A 19371-nucleotide genomic window follows, 5' to 3' on the forward strand; every position below is an offset into this window, starting at 1 on the left:
CTGACTGACAGCCGCTGAATCCACCGGTGAACTTTGGGGGAGGAGCCAATCAAACTTCAACCCAGCAGCTGGGTTACATAAAAACTACCCAACTCTCTGTAAATAACCCAGAAAAATGACCCAACAGAGGCAACCCAGCGCTTGGGTAGAAAAAACAACCCAGCGTTTTTTAGAGTGTACCTCCCAGTTTGTGTCTGTTTCTCTACTTTCCAAAGTGTGTTATGCGTGTTAGTGTTTATACCATATTATATGTCCTTCCCAGTTTCCAATTATTTCTTTTAGTATGCTACTGTATTTTTTGTTGTATGGGTTGAAGTAATTTACTATTATGCTGCTCTCCTCTGTCCATATTTTGACTATTACTGTTTCTTGTTCCTTTTGCTGCTCCCCCTCCTTTCCCCTTATGTGTCTCTTCTAATTGTTGCATAACCAAGTATCTTGTATTCCCATTCTGTTTTTAGCCATGTCTCCAATAAGCATATAATTTGTGGTTTTTCTGGTATCTCCATGACTAATTTTAAGCTCTTGTCCCCATTATATTGTATCTTTATTTCATACTTGTGTATTAATTGTGTCAGGGATAACCCCTAGAGACTTCGTGTTTGTGTGTTTTGTAATTTTATGTGAATGCACCTCAGTCAGGTGATGAGAGCGCTCACCTGAACCGAGGCAGCTTATTAGTTTTGTTATAAATAGTCATTTGTTCTGTTGTTTGTAGTCTTGCATTTGTTCTGTAAAGTGGGCATTTGTTTTGTTATTTTAAGTTGGCATCTGTTTTGTGAAGCTGTTTTGTTAAGTCTGCATTGTTTTGCTACTTTACCTAGTTAATTTGTCTCTTAGTTTGTATGTCTCTTCTATTTAGTTACTTTTGCTTTAAGGTTGTCTCCGGGCCTGTGTGTCTCAAGTCTGTTTAGCCACCCGTTTAGTTCCTAGTCTGTCTCGTACCTATTGTAGTCTGTTTATGCTTCTAGCCTGTTTGAGTCCCGAGTCTGTGCAAAGCTCAGAGTCTAAGCTCCAGTTTTGCTAAGTACCTATTTAATGAATGTTCTATTTAAAACATGCTTAGGCGTACAGCCTATTTTCTTTGTTCATGTTGTTTGCTTATTAAAAGACTTGTACGATCTCACCTCTGCATCTACAGTAGGCCTGACCCCAAGCCCACAGCCCAGCGAAACATGACAGAATGCAAGACCGTAACAGTGGCATAGCAGAGGGGCCTCCCCTTGAAAATTTGGGGGGGGGCTGTGACTGTTACGCCGGGGCAAGCAGACTATGTGGGTAGTCGGCTAGCCCAAAGGCGGAACAAGTTGGAGTATGCAGGAGCAAGAGGAGCGCTCACATAGACTGGAGAAAGCCTCAGTGGAGGCCCCGAATCCTTAGAGAGCCCCATAGAGGGGCCCAAACTAGACAGCCCAGCTGAGGGCCCAGCCAAGCCAGAGAGAGCCCTCACTGATAAAAATATCCAGCAGGATCTACTTAAAAGAATTAAGGTAACTTTTTGCATCAGATTATTATGTAGTTCAAACAAGACTATTCTTCGTATTTGCTACTTACATTTCTTTCTGTAAAAAATATTTTTTGCTAGTAAAATCTACTTAATTTTTTCTAGTTAAGTCTATTTAATTTCGCAAGTAAACCCTACTTAATTGAATAATTTCCCTAGTCATTCTTTTGTGTCCATGCTCTACTTAACTTTAAGAGTTTCAAATATGTATTTTTAATTGAAATTTAACTATTTTTTTTTTAAGTTTCTATATTACTTGGAGTGGGGCCTACTTTGTTTTATTAAATGTCCTAGTCTCATTTTAAAGTTACATATACTCACATTATCTATACTGAACAAAAATATAAACGCAACACTTTTGTTTTTGCTCCCATTTTTTATGAGATGAACTCAAAGATCTGAAACATTTTCTACATACACAAAATAACCATATCTTTCAAATGTTGTTCACAAATCTGTCAAAATCTGTGATAGTGAGCACTTCTCCTTTGCCGAGATAATCCATCCCACCTCACAGGTGTGCCATATCAAGATGCTGATTAGACAGCATGATTACTGCACAGATGTGCCTTAGACTGGCCACAAGAAAAGGCCACTTCAAAAGGTTCAGTTGTATCACACAGCACAATGCCACAGATGTCACAAGTTTTGAGGGAGCGTGCAATTGGCGTGCTGACAGCAGGAATGTCCACCAGAGCTGTTGCTCGTGAATTAAATGTTCATTTTTCTACCATAAGCCGTCTCCAAAGGTGTTTCAGAAGATTTGGCAGTACATCCAACCAGCCTCACACCAGCCCAGGTCCTCTACATTTAGCATGTTCACCTCCATGATCGTCTGAGACCAGCCACTCAGACAGCTGCTGAAACAATCGGATTGCATAACCAAAGGATTTCTGCACAAACTGTCAGAAACAGTCTCAGGGAAGCTTATCTGCATGCTCGTCGTCCTCATTGGGGTCTCGACTTGACTCCAGTTCTTCATCGTAACGGATTTTGACAGATTTGTGAACAATATTTGAGAGATATGGTTATTTTGTTTATGTAGAAAATGTTTCAGATCTTTGAGTTCATCTCATTAAAAATGGGAGCAAAAACAAAAGTGTTGGGTTTATATTTTTGTTCAGTATAGTTAGGCATTTTTTATATATTATAGTTAAAATACCAGTTTTTACCAGTAATTTTCTGCTTTGAAATGCAACTTCATTCAGCACAAAACTTGAAGTAAGAACCACCCTAAAAAATACTGGGTTAATATTGCTGGGTTAATTTAACCCAGCAAGATGGGTTATTTTTTCAACCCAGCAAGATGGGTTAAATATTCAACCCAAATGCTGGGTCACATTTAACTATAATGCTGGGTTAATTTTACCCAGCAAAATGGGTTGTTTGTTTATAGTGAATCTGTAAAAAAAATAAAAAAAATAAATAAATTACCCATGTCTATTAAACAGGTAAATTACTTTGATATACTGGTCTATTACAAAAAAACTTCCAAGTTTTGCAAACCATACATATATGCAATAAACAAAATCCTATTAAATGTTCTTAGAAAAAATATTTATTTTTCAAAAGCACAAGAACAGATAATCAACAGAGACATCATTACTATACTATTACTCACAAGGGCAGAATGGAGTAATTGCACAAATAGGCTGAGGCAGCTTCTACAAAGCAGGATCTTTCTGTGACATTAGATATCTTTTCTGCAGAACAAAACTATCCAGCCCTGGTCTCATTTTGACATACAAACACTGTCTATGACTTTTCAAGTAGGCCTCGCTATTTCATAGCAACATTACAAAAAGTCCTATACAGGAGCACACTGCTTTGGATAGTTAATGTCAAAAATATAAAATGCCTTGAAGCACACATCAACCGCCCCAAGTAGTGTGTATTGCTCCAGAGCCTGTCCCACCAGAATGACGAATGCCTGAAAGCAGCGCTGGTCATTATCTCCCAACGTCAGGATGTAGGGGTATGGCCTTGACACTTCAGCCATGTTGGTTCCAACATTAGTAAGAAAAAAAATGAAAGAAAGTAAACATTTTGTTGAATAACAAAGATTAAACTGAATAAGACTATTAATTTAGTGTGTAATAGGATTGATACTAAATAAAAAAATGACAAAGCTGTCCATTATGATAGAGTATAGGTAACCTGAAACAAAAACATGGAGACAGCTACTACCAAAAATAAAACAACAAAATAAGCATGGCTTTTAGGATAAAGCTCTTTATGTCAGACTAGTTGATCTTGTGGTCTGCGTTGATTTTAAGCTAATTACCGAAAAAATGTCATAGCTGGTGTTATACGGGCACGTTACAATCACCCAAATATTAATACTTCCATCTAGTAGTTATCTGTTCAGCTGTGGTACTTTCTCCTGTAGTTGGCGCGCTGACTAGTTAATTTAGCCTGAGTCACAAGCAACTTTGGTTAAAGAGGGCTACCTGGTTAGCTTACATGCAATTACTGGTGATACATTTGCATACTTGTCAAATGGGGAAAGGTGTAAAATATTGTTATAGCTCGGGAGAAACGCGGGAGAATTTTGAATGTGGAGTAAATTACTAACTAGTGAAAAACGGGAGGGTTAGCAGGGGTGTATATTTGTGAGAAGATCAGTGTTTTGTAACACCCCAGCATTTTATTCTCTCAAGCAGTGAGATTAATAAAGTTCAAATGTTAATGTGTTTGCTAACGCTAGCAACCTAACTAAATGCGAGCGTCATGCTAACACTACAGTTAACAGTTTAGCGTTTATTCATCACTTCACCATCTTCGTCACCCCGCAAACATTTTACAGAGAAAGATAAAAAGCTCAGACATCTTAGCCGTTTCTTTCACACACAGGTGGGGTACTTTGGCTAACTATAGCAGCTATTGTCAGCTAAATTATCTTACCTCAGACCAGCTCAAGTTTGAGTGTAACCTTAACACGGTAACAGTAATAAATGTTATATATAGTAATAATTTTTCAGTCATATGTGACTTAGGTGAGTGAACATGTGTATACAGACCTTGTATTTAACGTCATTTTCCCTTAAATGCCCGAGGAGGATGAACCGTCATCAGCGGTGTGGGAGCTCAAGAGAGACGCGAAGCTGACTGACAGCCGCTGAATCCACCGGTGAACTTTGGGGGAGGAGCCAATCAAACTTCAACCCAGCAGCTGGGTTACACAAAAACTGCCCAACTCTCTGTAAATAAGCCAGAAAAATGACCCAACAGCAACCCAGCGTTTGGGTAGAAAAAACAACCCGTGCATACACTCCTGAACATCCACAGTTCCTTCGAAGTGCACTTGGTCCTGAATCCACAGGTCGTCTTCTGCTTGTTAAAACTTTTTGCACACGAGGTGAACAGAATGCTCCAAAGAGTTGTTTCCTACCGCAGTGAGGCTTTGGTACACTTTTAATTTGATACGCGGTTTCCCATGCTTTTTCCATGGGGAGGCAGTTTTATTTAAACAGAGTAAAATGAACAAGATTATTGCTTGTTGTGTGTGTGCACTTAAAAAGATTGTCAAGGATTACGTAAAAAATATATGTTAAGGAAAAAATGCACATTGTCTTGTGTTCTTAACAAATGCAGATTAAGTTCTAACTTAGATATATTTATGTAAACGTACAAACTTGATTATTTATTGTTGATTACACAGATTTAATTATGCTACATTTACAACATCTCAAATTTTTTTTTTTTTAAGTGCTGTTTAGCCTCTAGTCTGTTTAGCCACTAACTTGTTTAGCCACTAACCTAACTAACCTAGAACTAAGGTTCTAGTCTGTCTCGTACCTAGTCTGTTTAAGTTCCTAGTCTGTGCAAAGCTCCAGTTTTGTTAAAGCTCCTACTCTGGTTAGCTCCTGTTAAAAGTACCTATTTAATAAATGTTCTGTTTAAAACATGCTTAGGCATACCGCCTATTTCCTTTGTTCATGTTTTGTTTTGTTTGCTTATTAAAAGACTTGTACGTCCTCACCTCTGTGTCTATGCCTGATCCCAAGCCCACAGCCCAGCGAAACATGACAAATTTGCTCTATTATTTAATCTTTCACACACTGTTTTTACTATTATCTTTATTTTTCTATTTACTTGTTAGTCTGTGTCCCGAGCAATTAATTACATCTAACATAACACAAAATTGTTTTGGTTTACTACCAGCGAGTTTTCTTTAATTTTGTTACAGCTAGCATGTACATCCTCTCTCTTTTTCCACACATTGACACTTTTTCTTGTTTCTCTTCCCCTGTCTGTAGCGTTCAGTGCCTCTGCAGATGTTATTCCTTGCTCCATTCCAAACTTCTGTGTACTTCTGCCGCCTTTTTACTAACTTTACATGCCCTGTATGCTGCACTTTATTCTTTGTTTAGCTCTAATTTCACACTTTACATATTCATGCTCCCCTGCACATCTTCCTCACCTTTGCTTTGCTCAATCGCTTAACCTCGAACATATGGCAATTTACTTTCTTTATATTTCAGTATCACCGACATGCTATCACACCTCATCCCATTTATTGTAGTGTTTAATCTTTTAATTTCCTTTATTTTTCCCCACCTGATATATTTAGCTTTATTTTTTTTGTTCTTACTGTTGTTGGTATCCCTGTGATAACTCCCTGAGCTTTTCTTCCTTCGATCTCTACAATTCCCCCTTAATTTCATTAATTTTAAAAGCTTTCTTTTGTTGAGCATTGTTCTTACATATTATGCTTGAAAGAATTCAGTGGCTCTTTAATAATATTTGCACACCCCCTGGACATTTATATTTATATACAACTTCATTCCATACAAAAAGTCCATAATTTTATATTTTCTATATTGTACAGCTAGGTTTGTCTTATTTTTCCTACATTTTTTATATTTTGTATTGTACAAATCTTTTATTCTTTCTGAGTTAATTTTACTTCTATTTTTTTCATATTTATTTCCTAATAGTAGTCTTTTATTTTAAGATCACAGGCGGTCGTCTAAGCATTTCACTGCATATCGTACTGTGTATGACTGTGTAAGTGACAAATAAAATTAGAATTTGGACCTTTTTAATTCCTGGTGACGGTCATTGGACCTGACATGACAGCGGAAATGTTAACGGGATGAATTGGTCCGTGAATGAAAAGTGCAGGACGGGAGCTAAAAAAAGAAATCACTAAATGCACTGTAAGTCATTGTGAAGCTGTAAGTGCAGTTATATTTTGTTGCTTTCAGTTATTCTTAATGTCCAGTGCTATTACACTGTTATCACACTGGCCACAGCTACACAGCATGCGGCCTCATACTGCCAGCATCATAGCCCTTAATTAGTCTGAGGGGTGGCTTGTTTACAGCAGATTTTTATAATCACTCTCACTCTTTGTGAAGTCCTGCTAAAATTATCTGTACAATTGAGCTGGTTTAAGGTACAGTATGAAACCTTTTTCAAAATCTTTTTTTTTTCTGTAAAAATCTCCCCGAAAAAGGTACAAAGAAATTACATACTGTATATCACTGAAACTTACAGCAGCTAAAGGAAATTAAAAGATAATTTCTGCTTAACTAGTGAGTTGTGCTTTCTTTCTTTCTTTTTTCCTTTTTTTGGGGGGTGAACCATCTGAACAAAGCCTTTTATCCAACTTTTTGTGTGGACATGCAGGGCCATATGCTTACAAACAGTGCTAGCTGTAAATGTGCCATGTCCACTGGTCTTTGCTTCATAATTGTGTGATATTTACAGTAGACAATAAAGCAGGACCGTCAGCTTGGTGCAATATATTATTTTAAACGTTCACCAGTTTAGTTTATTTATGTCCACTAATTTAGTGATTGATTTGAGTTTGGTGCCTGCTGCATTCAGCTGTGGTGAAGGGATTATTATCAGTGCTTTTTAAATAAAATAAAATAATAATTATTATTATTAATAATGATGGGGTGAATCGGCTTTAAATTCTCATGCTAGTGCTAGCTTGATTCTCAAAAGTTGCATGTTGTACTTTTTTTTTTTAAGTCAGTTTCCTTGCATGATAGAATGTTCCACCATTTTGTGTTTTGCATTAATATAATTGTTTATTCTTACATAATATTTCTTGGATTTGTCTCTATAATAAATATGCAGCATGAATGAGCAGTAACACTGTGATTTCGTTGCTAAGAGCCCCAGACCTGCCACTGTGGCACTGGCTCAGCTATGTGGGAGTGTAGTGTGGAGCACCAACATACAGTGCTGACACTCAAACACATGCTCTCTACTTACAGTTCTTCAGATATTTGAAAAACATGTTCAAGTTCTAGTGTAATTACCAGCTTCCAGCTTTTGTCTTTGCTGCTCTGAAAATATTATATTTCAGTGCTGATGAAAAGAACACAAATGCACTCAAACTTAAGACTGGTGATTTAACTTGTGGTGTGATTAATTCAGTAGAATGTACTTGTACGGTACCGCGTAATGGCATGTAGTGTTTTTTTATTGTTTTTAGAGTTGTGAATAATTTGTTTACAGCAAATTTTTAAAACCACCGTCATTGGGCTTATAACTTAAGATGGAGTATTAATTATAATATTACTTAAATCTGTAGAGCAAGCCTCATTTTTTTTTTACCTTTTTGGAGACAAACAACTGTTGTTACAATCGATCCAACAGCAATCAAGTATGCTAAACCTGAGATTCCAACCACCCAGTTCCAAAAATGAAAGACATTCCCTAAAATTTAAACACATTAAACAAATTAGATATATAAAAAAGGATATTTTGCACTGATGGTGTTCATTATGTGCATATTTAATTATTACCATAGAAAGTTCAATTTACATCTAAAAGTCTTTTTTTTTTTAATGCATCATTAAGACTTACTGTTAATGATGATCTCTGTCTTCATCATGTGATTGGCTTGTTGAAATCTACAGGTAAATCTGTTGGAGTCATTATAATCATGAACAGTGATGCGGCGTTTAAGATTGAAGCCCTCAGTGTCTCTGTGTATCTGTGTCTCTTCCGCAGGCAGAGTGTCTCCTTCTCTGTCCAGCCACCAAACCTCAGGTGCAGGGTTCCAGCCTCTGGACTCACACACTAGATTAATCCCTCCTGACTTATCATAACTCTCCATCGTGATCACTGGGTGACTTCCATGAGCTACAATCAGTAATGACAATTAAATTCTCCAAATCATTTGACAAAATAAGAAAGTTCTGTTTGATGACTATAAAAGCACAAGTTATAACACTTCAAACCTACTGGAGCAACAGTGAGCAATGTAAAGCTTGCACAAATAAAGCTTGCAATCATTAAAAACAAAGCACAAATAATTCAACCAAACATCAGTACTTGAGCTTTCAGTCATTTCACACACACACACAAAAAAAAAAAAACCCTACAGTATTTGAAGGTGTGTAGTGAGTATTTCAAACAAACTGACCCCTCATGGGCCATGGGCGCTACGCCTGTTGGTGTGCTTTGAATTCTTTTTCTCCGTTCATTACTGTACACTGTCCCAACACCAGTCTCTACTGTATAATCATTAAGCCATTTTACTGCATAGTCTCTCTTTTCTGATTTGACCCATCTATCAATCCAAACAGCGCTATGTTAACCAATTGATTGTAATTCCTCCTATAGATATGACCAAACAAGTGAATTTTCCTGCCTATTGCAGTCTGTGCTGAAGTCTGTTTGAGCAATAGATCATTTTATTTCATTGTTTGATATCATCTGTTTTTATCCAATATGCAAGATTTAGCAATTCTGAATGGCAATTTCAGAAAAGGAGTCCGTCAGTCTCCTTGAGAGTGTATTTTTGCTTGCGTACCATAGTACACTGAAGATGCAGTTTTGTAGTAGTTTATGCTTCATATTTAGATTTATTTGCTTTTCCCCCCATATATCTTGATTTTTTTTTTTTTTTACCAAAGTAAACATAACGAGCAATGTTAAGAGGGGGAAAAACAGTATTCAGTTAAAAGTATACTATATATCCTTCAACATAGAAATTAAGAAATAGAAATGGAACTTACCCTTGACAAAGATATGAACAGCAATGTCATCAGACCAGGATTTATCCTCAATTAGACACGTATATTCTCCTTCATCAGAGACTCGGATAGCAGAGAGTTTAAGTGAAGCGTTGCCTTTCTGTAGTTCCTCTTTGAACAATGATGTTCTTCCAATGTAGGACTTCGCTTGCTTTTCATTTCTGTCTTGATGATCCTTATAGAGATGAACTGCTGAGACCCCTGCCTCTAGTTTGAACCACTTCACTGTCATGTCTACAGCACTGGTATTGGGTTTGATAAAACAGGGCAGAACCAGATCTTCACCAGCTACAGCATGAAGAGGAACTTCTGGACCAAACACCTTTAAACTCTCTGGATTGTGGAAAGGAAATATTGTATATTAGTATATCTCTGTCGGTAACAACACAAGCCTTAGTTCCTGTTTTAGCCCCCTTTATCAACAACTGTAACAAAATGTTTCAGAAAACACAAATTCGGTCTTTCACATTGCTGTGAAAGAATTTTGGTCTTTGTTTTGTTCTAATATTGCTTAAATTCATCCACAATTAGAAGGCATTCAAACATGAACTGCCAGTTTAAGGTCTTGCCACAGATTCCTAATGGAATGCTAAGTCAGAGCTTTAACTAGGGCACTCCAGAAAGGAATTTAGTTTCTTTTGAAACTCATGGGGTGTATGAGTGTGTATAGTTTAATTGAAACCACTTATCAGTTAAGTATGGTTTGTTGGTTAAAATTTCTCCCCCCAAGCTAAATTAATATGATGGACAACATTTTGCTGTTAATAAATGAAATGATTAGTTAAAAATTTGTTTGTTTCCTAGATTGTGTATGATATACTGTATAAGAGTACAAGAAACAATTATGTCTAACAAATTTGCAAAATAAAAGAAATCAGGGTGGATCTTTTGAGAAAGGAAAAAATGTCGGCTTTGTTTTCACCTGGTTTATAAATAATGCATTTATTTTTACATAAACACATCCTTGATAATGATAAGCAGTTTGTTTGTAGTAAGCACTTGTTAGAGACATGCTGCTCTAGTGGCTGAATCTTGTGAATCATATGATTTCCTATTTGATTTATAGTTTTACAGTCATATTTAAAAATACATTAATTAATGTTAATGTTTTTGTAATGTAAACATATGCAATCAAAATTAAAAATTACAGTTGGTAGGGCACTGGTGGCTCAGTGGTAGGTGTTTCGCCTGCCATGCGGAAGGCCCGGGTTCGATTCCCAGCCAGTGCCCAAACCCCCCAGCCACTGGATGCAGTGCCGGTCCCAGGCCCGGATAAAATGGGAGGGTTGCGTGAGGTAGTGGCATTCGGCGTAAAACCTGTGCAAAGTTGTAGTGCGGACCGGATGTTCTGCTGTGGCGACCCCTTGCCGGGAGCAGCCGAAAGACCAACAGCAAAAATTACAGTTGGTAAATACACACATGTACAGTACATATACTGTACAGTACATACATTTTTAAAAAATGCAATGTTTTAGCCCAGTTTCTAGTGGTTTCTAATTTTTAAGCATTTGTAATTTTACTCAGGTACATTGCTAAGCAGAAGAGATCCAAAGCGTTTGACAATGAGAATTCTGAAGTGACTAACAAAAGCATTTTAGAGGCCATGTTAAATCTCAAAAAGAAAGTTAAACAGCTAGCAGAATTAAATGAGCAGTGCCATGATTTCTAGTTTGGCAAGAGCAGTCCAGTTTAACACAGAAATCAAAGAATGCCAATACAAAATTGAAAACGAAATGTCAAGTAAAGTAAATGATGAATTCAATGTGAAAGAATAAGAGAACTAGAACGATACAGAATAAGATGGTGTCTCTGTATAAAGGTTTGGAAGAGAAGAAAGATGGAGATATGAGGTAGTTTAAATTCTTGGCAAGATTGTCCCAGATATGAAGACTAAGACGGAAGGAGCCATCGATATTGTACACAGAGTTCGGAAAAGTTGGACTATAAAGACAGCCATACTATCATCCAGTTTACTCAAAGACGGGTGAGGGAAGAAATTTGGAGACGAAGCAATGACTCCACATTTTGTAAGGATAAAGGCATTAATTTTGCAGTAGTACTACCCTGTGAAGATTTAGAGGAAAAGAGAAGATTGTGGCTTCTCATTGAGCAGGTAAGGAAAGCTGGGATAAGGGCCTTCTTTCGGGGACCCCATGGATACATCGGGGGTCACTGGATTGAAAGTGGCAGATGAAATCAGACAGGGACAGTTCTAGTCAAAGTCTACACTTAATTCAGGTACTGAGTGTGTTGATCTAACAAGGTTTATACTACAGTTTTTCCCCAATTAAATTTTGTTTTATAGTCGATGGTTTATGTTAAGATTTCATTTGGTTCAGGACAGTATTAAAAGGAAGGCACATTTTTCATTTTGAAGAACAAAATTCTCATTGTTTGTATCTGCTAGAGACTTATTCTTTTGATGTGGACGAGACTTTTTGGACTAATTAGGGGGCAACAGGATTCTCTTTACCCATGGGCAAAAGAAAACAAAATTGAAATAGAAAAATAGGCATAGAAACTCTGCTTCCCACAATGCAGCACACATATTTAAATGTCTGGTGTATCAGAGATCTTTCCATCAGCAGACACATCACTTCATTCTGATTCTCCTGAATGCTTTAATATAATCAGTGATATTATTTCAGGTTGAAGCCCATGTACAGTACATGTCTGCCTGTCTTTCTGTCTCTCTGTCAGAGAACTCTCTGCCTAACTTATTATTAGAAAGAAATAAAATTTTATAAGGTTGAGTATCTTACGTCTTGTTTACGCTACGTTGTTTAACCTTGTTTACTCCAAAAAGTAGATCAGATAAAGTTTTGTCTTAAACAGTGATGTTCTTCCAGGGTAGAACTTCTTTTTATTTCTGTCTTTATGATCCCTATAGAGATTCACTAATGAATCCTCTACATATAGTTTAAAAACCTACTGTCATGTAAACAGTGTTGGTATTGGGTTTCAGAAAACAAGGCACAACCAAATCATCACAAGCTACAGCAACATGAGGAGCTTCTGGACCAACCACCTTTGTGTTGCTTTGTATTGTGAAAAAAACCCGGCAAATACTGTATACAGTATCTCTATTTTTTGTAACAAGTGACTGTATTTAATTCCAACTTATCTGTGAACATGGAAGTAAGACTGGACTTAATTTTAACATTTCCTTAGGTTTACTATATCTAACAGACGCTACACTGATCAAGAGAATAACAATCAGGGCTGTCTTAAAAAATTTCTATAATATGTATGTATTTAAATGAAGCTGCCAGGAAGGACACAGTAACTCATATAATTACTTTTTACAACCACTGTGAGATGGATGACAAGACGACACTGGGTTTCATGCTGGTTAGCCAAAAACAGGAAATCACTAGGTCCTTAAACTAGGTCCTGGTGTGTCTCTGTCCATGACAGTCTCAAATTCTTGTTCAAGCCAGACAGTAGCAGAACCTGTTTCTTCTCTAATCTCTACTGTACCTTCAACAAGGTGTTTCTGCCTGCAGACCTCCTGTACACTGGATGTGTTTTACTTAATGTTAGTTTACTCTTTAGAAACTGTTGTGTTAAAAACACCAATAGATGAGCATTTTTTAAAAGACTCAAAATCAGCCCATCCATTTCTTATTTGTTTTTTTTTTCTGTTCAATTAGCCTGTCCCACTACAGAGTTCAACAGCTGCCATTTATAATCCCCCCCATCCCCCCGCCCGATTTTCTCCCTAATTTAGTCTCATCCAATTCCCCCCATCACTAGAGGGCTCTCACATTAAGGCTGCTACTACCAGTCAGTCAGGGAAGGCCGAAGACTATCACATGTTTCCTCCGAACCACGTGAGGCCAGCCGACTGCATCTTTTCAAACTGTTCGCTCATGCACCATTGGGGGCAGTGTAACACACTTGGAGGACTGGCACTATCTGCTCCTTCTGCTTGGGTGAGTTCACAGACACCCTTGACCCATGATTAATGTGAGAGCACAAAGTGCCTCCCATCCCACCCCACTGAAAGAGCTTGGCCAATCAGCTCTCTCAAGGGCCCTTGGCTGTGAGGGGCTACAGCATATGTTCTGTCCATTGCAGCTCACCAATCCTATTATTTAATGGTGCTTTGTAAAAAAAAAAAAACCTTTAAGACAGGGTTGTACTCATCATACACACCCAGTTTCTTTCTCCATATAGTGTTTTTTTTCACTCTCAGCAGTTTCTTATCCAGAGCCTTCACACAGAATCTGTACAATGTTTTTTCTTTTATCATGTACAGATCTGTATTAGGAGTAGTATTAAAATTTAACACTGGTCCAGTTAATTCATTTAAATCCATGTTGAGACTGAGTTCAGGAAATTAATCCGTTTCATCAGGAGAGCATGATCAGCTCCTCATCAGTCAGCAACTTCATTCACAAATTGAGCAGGTCTGTGGTATAGTGAGGAGATCTCAGATGGAGAAATTTGCTACTGTCTCTGTGTGATGAAAACTGGGTCCTGCAACATGTGTTTAAGTTTGATAACACCAGTTGAGCATAAGCTCAACTGTTCCACCTGAAACATGTTCATGCTCTAAACAGTCCTTAATAAAAATAAAGGTAGACCCTTTAAGCATATAAAAGAACAATCCATTAAAAATATGGTGGCATCTATCGCCAAGTTCCTGTAGTTGGTGCATAAACATTTATAAATGTCAATGTGAAGGGCTCATATTTGATTCTGACCACCATTAATCTGCCTTGCATTATTTCTTTTAAAACATATGATTCTAATAGAAAGTTTTTGGAGAGCAGGATAGACACTTCTCCATTGGATTTCCTAACAGAAGGGTGTAAAATGACCTCTTCATCTCACTCCTTTCCAGTCAGTTTCATTTTAAATATCACTGCGTATTTCTTGGATAAAACCCACATTTAATTTTTTTAAACATATAAGCCTTTTTTTTTCCTACATTTAGGCCCATTTACAGTGGCAAGAAAAAGTATGTGAACCTTTTGGAATTCATTGTTTTCTGCATATCATAAAATGTGATCTTCATCAAGAATATTGACAAATATATAATGTGCCTAAAATAATAACAGCAATTTTTTTTTTTTTATCTTTTATGTCTTTCTTGAAAACAACCATAAAAACCTTATCGTGCTAGTGGGAAAAGTATGTGAATCCTTGAGATAATGACCTCAAAGAAGCTAAATGGAGTCAGGTGTTAGGATAGCTGTAGTCTTGTTAGGAAAATTAGTTTGGAGGTGTGGACTAGAGCTACTTTGACTGATAAAAAACACTCAAACATTTTGAGTTTCCTCCATACAAGAAAAACACTAATCATGCTTATCATGCTTTGCCAAAATAGGTTTCAGAGAATGCATGATCAACTATTGTTATCATCACATGGATTTTCATGTCTCATGCCCAGGTCAAGACCTTGTGATATCCCTACTGTAGGCAGCAATTAGATCACTCCTTCAATCACCACCCACAATCTTGGATTCCGCCCATTTCTTTTTTCACAGGCTACTCAGGGTCTTGTTCAGTCTCTTGTTATTTCAAGATTGGACTACTGCAACTCAGTGCCTGTTGCATGCCTCTGTCCATGATTCATCCTCTGCAACTGATCCAGAATGCAGCAGCCTGCCTCGTTTTCAACCTCCACTCCCTTCACTGGCTTCCTGTATATGCCCGCATCAAATTCAAAACCCTGATGCTTGCCTACAAAGCTAAAAATGGCCCAGCACCCACTTACCTCTCTGCTCTAATCACACCACGCACTGCACCACATTCCCTCCGATCCTCCAGCACTGCTCGCCTCGTCACACCATCACTCAGGGATCAGGCCGACATTCATCCAGACTCTTTTCTGTTCAGGCACCTACGTGGTGGAACGAACTTCCTCTAAATGTCCGTACAGTAGAGTCTTTGACGATCTTTAAATGACGACTCAAGACGCATCTTTTTCTTCATTAGGGGCAGTGGTGGCTCAGTGTGTTAAGGCTCTGAGTTACGGATCGGAAGATCGGTGGTTCAAACCCCAGCTCCGCCAGGTTGCTGCTGTTGGGCCCTTGAGCAAGGCCCTTAACCCTGTCTGATCCTGCGCTCTGACACCTGCCTACCAACAAGAAGCTGGGATATGCGAAGAATTAAGCATTTCACTGCATATCGTACTGTGTATGTGACAAATAAAAATTTTATTTGATTTTAAATTTTCAATCCCACCCCCACCAAAAAAAAAAAAAAAACTCTACCCAGTTGTGTTAGACTGATGGCACTTAGTTAGTAACCTAGTAACCCAGTGTAAAGTATCTATCCAGTGATGTAAACTTCAAAGGACTTTTTGTAAGTCGCTCTGGATAAGAGCATCTGCCAAATGCCTAAATGTAAATTTTTGATCTACTTAAAGTTGGAAAGGGTTACAAAGTGATTTCAATTCACCAGTCTACAGTTAGGCAAATGGAGAGACTTTGGCTACTCTACCAAAAAGTGGGAACCCAGTCAAAATGACCCAAAGAGCAAAACGAAGACTCAATGAGATAAAGAAACAACCCCAAATGACAGCCAAAGATTTGAAGGCATCATTGGAAAATAAAAACTAAAACTCTGTAGAATTTGGGTGATGTATCAGGACAATGACCGTAAAGATTGGAGCAAGTGCACAACAGAATGGCTTCAGAAAAACAAAATCAGCCTTTTTCCCTTAGTAACCAACTCAGAGCCCAGACCTCAAACAGAGATGCTATGGAATGACTTAAAGTGAATGAGACACAAAGCATATGACAGAGCTACAGCAGTTCTTCCAGGAAGAATGGGCTAGTACTTCTCTTTATCAATGTTCAGGTCTGATCCAAAGCTACAGGAAGTTGAGGTTATTGTTGCCAAGGCGGGTGAATCAGTTATTGATTTTAATGATTTCACTTGCTTTGTCCACTATCATTTTGAAAGTTGAATGAGTGTGTTCAATAAAGACATAAAAGATCTGAATTTTTGTGTGATTATTTTAGGCACATTATATTTGTCAATACCCTTGACTTAATAAAGATTAAAGATCAGATGAAAAGCATGAAATTCTAAAAGGTTTACATAATTTTTCTTGCCACTGTATGTTAAGTGAAGAGATCTTAAAAATCACTCATGATGCTTACTATGAGAAAAACGTATACTTAGTAAAATGATAATAAGCTATGTCACACTGTAACTGTGCAACCATATCTTAGTTCTTGTTAGATGGTTGTTGCATCGTTCCTTAGTCTGAAGGTTTATTAACCCTTTTTTCTGTCTTTGTCTACTGCTCATGTATGATTGTGTGGAAATTAGGAGAATTATCCTCTCTGTCATCAAAATGGTCTCCAATCCTAACGCCTCTGTTATGTTTGGTCACTTTAAAAAATTCTTGATCAGTGCAGGAGTACAGCTCCCCTCCTCGTTCATGCTGTCCTCCTGCTCCCTTCTTAGCCTGAGAGTCTTTCGAGTCAGATATTTGTTTTCTTTTCATCTTTGGTAGGACAGGTTGTCCTGCTGTAGCATTATCCTTACTCTTCAATTTCTTTTATGTTAGTTTGACTGAGTGCAGTGGATGTTTTGTCCTGTTTTTTAATTGTATCTGTGTTTCTCTCACTTTGGTCCATCTCTGCTATATCCTCAGTGGTCTGCTCTGCCTAAGTCACTGTGTCTCCTATAACCTCTTCTCTCCTAGTAATTTCCTTTTCAATAACTTTGTTCACCTTTTCAATCTCATCAACAAAGATTACTATAGCACTGTTTATAAGAGCTGCAGGCTTTTTTTTCATGACGAACAACTTCTACAACCACCAGTACAACATCTTCTCCTGAACACGGAAACCCAGGAGAGATTTTAATGCCACGTTTTAATCTGTTAATCTGGTGTACGCGATTTTAAAATAATAAACAATGTTCGATGACCAGGAAGTGCTTGCTGGCTGCCAAAGACCATGCACAAACCTGCTGAATCTGCACTATTTACACACCACGCTGTAACAATACACAACTACTACACTATAATTAATTATATTTACAGTATTTACAGAGACAAGAAAAGGATAAACCATTTTGGAAAAAAAAACATGCAACCAGTCAACGCTCTCATGCAACCGCTCACCACAACCTCACTCCCAGCATGCATGTATACACTACAAGAGAAAGAGACAGAGAGAGAGAGAGAGAGAGAGAGAGAGAGAATTTCATACCTGATTTAGATTCAGTGAAGCTGTAGAGAATCAGGACAATCACAGATAAAAACATAATTCCTGAAAGAAAGATCACCATTACTGGGTGATAAATAAACTGATAATGTTAAACAAATTATATTAGGTGCACAAGTTAGCATATCAAGGGGTCTGGTATTTTAAACAGTATGAAACAATAGGTTTACTCCTGAAATAAAGATTAAAATATGTTAAGGATAAAAAAAAATAATAATTATGTGCTGATTACAATATTAATATCACAGGACAGATGATTGAATGGAATGAAAGGTGTTGATTAATTTCAATGTTATACAAAAGTGCTGTACAAATAAAAACTGAATATAATTAATATTATATTAACAGCCAGTTAAAATAAACCCGTCCCTTTAGTGCTTCTGCTGAATTTCTGCACCCGAAAACCATAGCTGGCGAAAGATGGATGGTGGGCGAAGTGGCAGAATGGAGCACGCGGAGGCAGCGCTCCTGCACACTCACTCATGACAGCGCTTCTCCCGCTGTCGATGGCCGGCCTGGTTCCTTCTAGCTCTCTCTAGGTGCGGCCTCAGACGGGAGTCCTCAAAGGGCGGAATTCCATTGTCCTTTTTACAGTCCCTGGGGCGTATCACATCCATCACACAGTTGAGCCCATGACATGCAATGTGAAATTTGTTTAGCTGAATGAGCTCTTAATATGTACCAGGTTTTGAATGCATTAGTGCAAGTTTGTGTGAGCTATGCAGCAAAATCTCTAATAAGATACATATGTATACAAAAACTGAGGCCTGGTGGTCTGATCTGTACTGGATCCAACTGTTTGTGGCAGCCAGATCAAAGCAACATAGGATGGTGCGGACAATCCATTTTCGTTGTGTGGCTTGACATTGGATAGAGGCTGATGCACCTTTCTCCTGTTGCTGAAGCTCATCGCCCCACTCGCATGCCACTCTCTTAAACTCCGTGCCTTGCTTTTATAATGTGGAGCAAGCCCGAGATCCTATTAACGGTAATTATCGCCAGCCGGCCCGAATAGACGGCTCCATCCCTTTGCATACCTGCAGAAGGGGGTGACGCCTATCTAGGGAGCCTACGGAGTGAGCGAGAAGCGATAATATATTTGGGTGCACACCCATCACAGGCGCACACAGTGACACAAGGCAAAGGCACTTAACCCTGGGATAACTGACTAATGTTAATTAGTGCTCTTGTGCATATGGCCGTATCAGGGCTGTGCTGATATCCAATATTGTGTCACACAGAACACACAGCTATCAGACTGTGAGGAACTATTTGTTGTATTTGACAAAAAGGTTACAGAACTAGAATCACTTAATATCCCCTTTAACACAGATATAATGACCACCTTAAGCTATTTTATATCTTTTTTAATATAAAAAAAGTACACACACTCACATAGAGAGCGAAGATTTTAAAACAAAGATTTTTTTTTTAAGAAAAAAATAATATTATTAATAATATTTAAAAAAAAAGTGTTGTTATGCACAAAGTGATGTGAGAAGTTGTGTAATTCTTCCACAATTCTGAGGAAATTCTTTGTAAAAACAAATCTGAGAGCCTCCACCTGATACAAGTCTACATGTGAGAAAAGCATGCAGAGGCAGGTCAAGCTTTTGACCATTCTGACACCAAACTGAGTGAGAAAGTGATTCCAATTATATTACAGTTT

General features: G+C 37.8%; 1 protein-coding gene across 1 annotated transcript in view; it reads right to left on the bottom strand.

The window, feature by feature from the left end:
• LOC128517986 (butyrophilin subfamily 1 member A1-like) overlaps nt 1-17766 on the bottom strand; it is a 33105-nt gene extending 15339 nt beyond the window's left edge. The window contains exons 1-5 of the mRNA XM_053491092.1: nt 17688-17766; nt 9490-9840; nt 8333-8611; nt 8081-8182; nt 7783-7809 (exon numbers count right to left, since the gene is read on the bottom strand). Coding sequence (XP_053347067.1) covers nt 7783-7809; nt 8081-8182; nt 8333-8611; nt 9490-9840; nt 17688-17766 — 838 coding nt within the window. The remainder of the gene's footprint in view (nt 1-7782; nt 7810-8080; nt 8183-8332; nt 8612-9489; nt 9841-17687) is intronic.
• Between the last annotated feature and the right edge of the window lie 1605 nt (nt 17767-19371).

The sequence above is a fragment of the Clarias gariepinus genome, chromosome 1 (genome assembly GCF_024256425.1).
Source record: "Clarias gariepinus isolate MV-2021 ecotype Netherlands chromosome 1, CGAR_prim_01v2, whole genome shotgun sequence".
Taxonomy (NCBI): Eukaryota; Metazoa; Chordata; class Actinopteri; order Siluriformes; family Clariidae; genus Clarias; species Clarias gariepinus.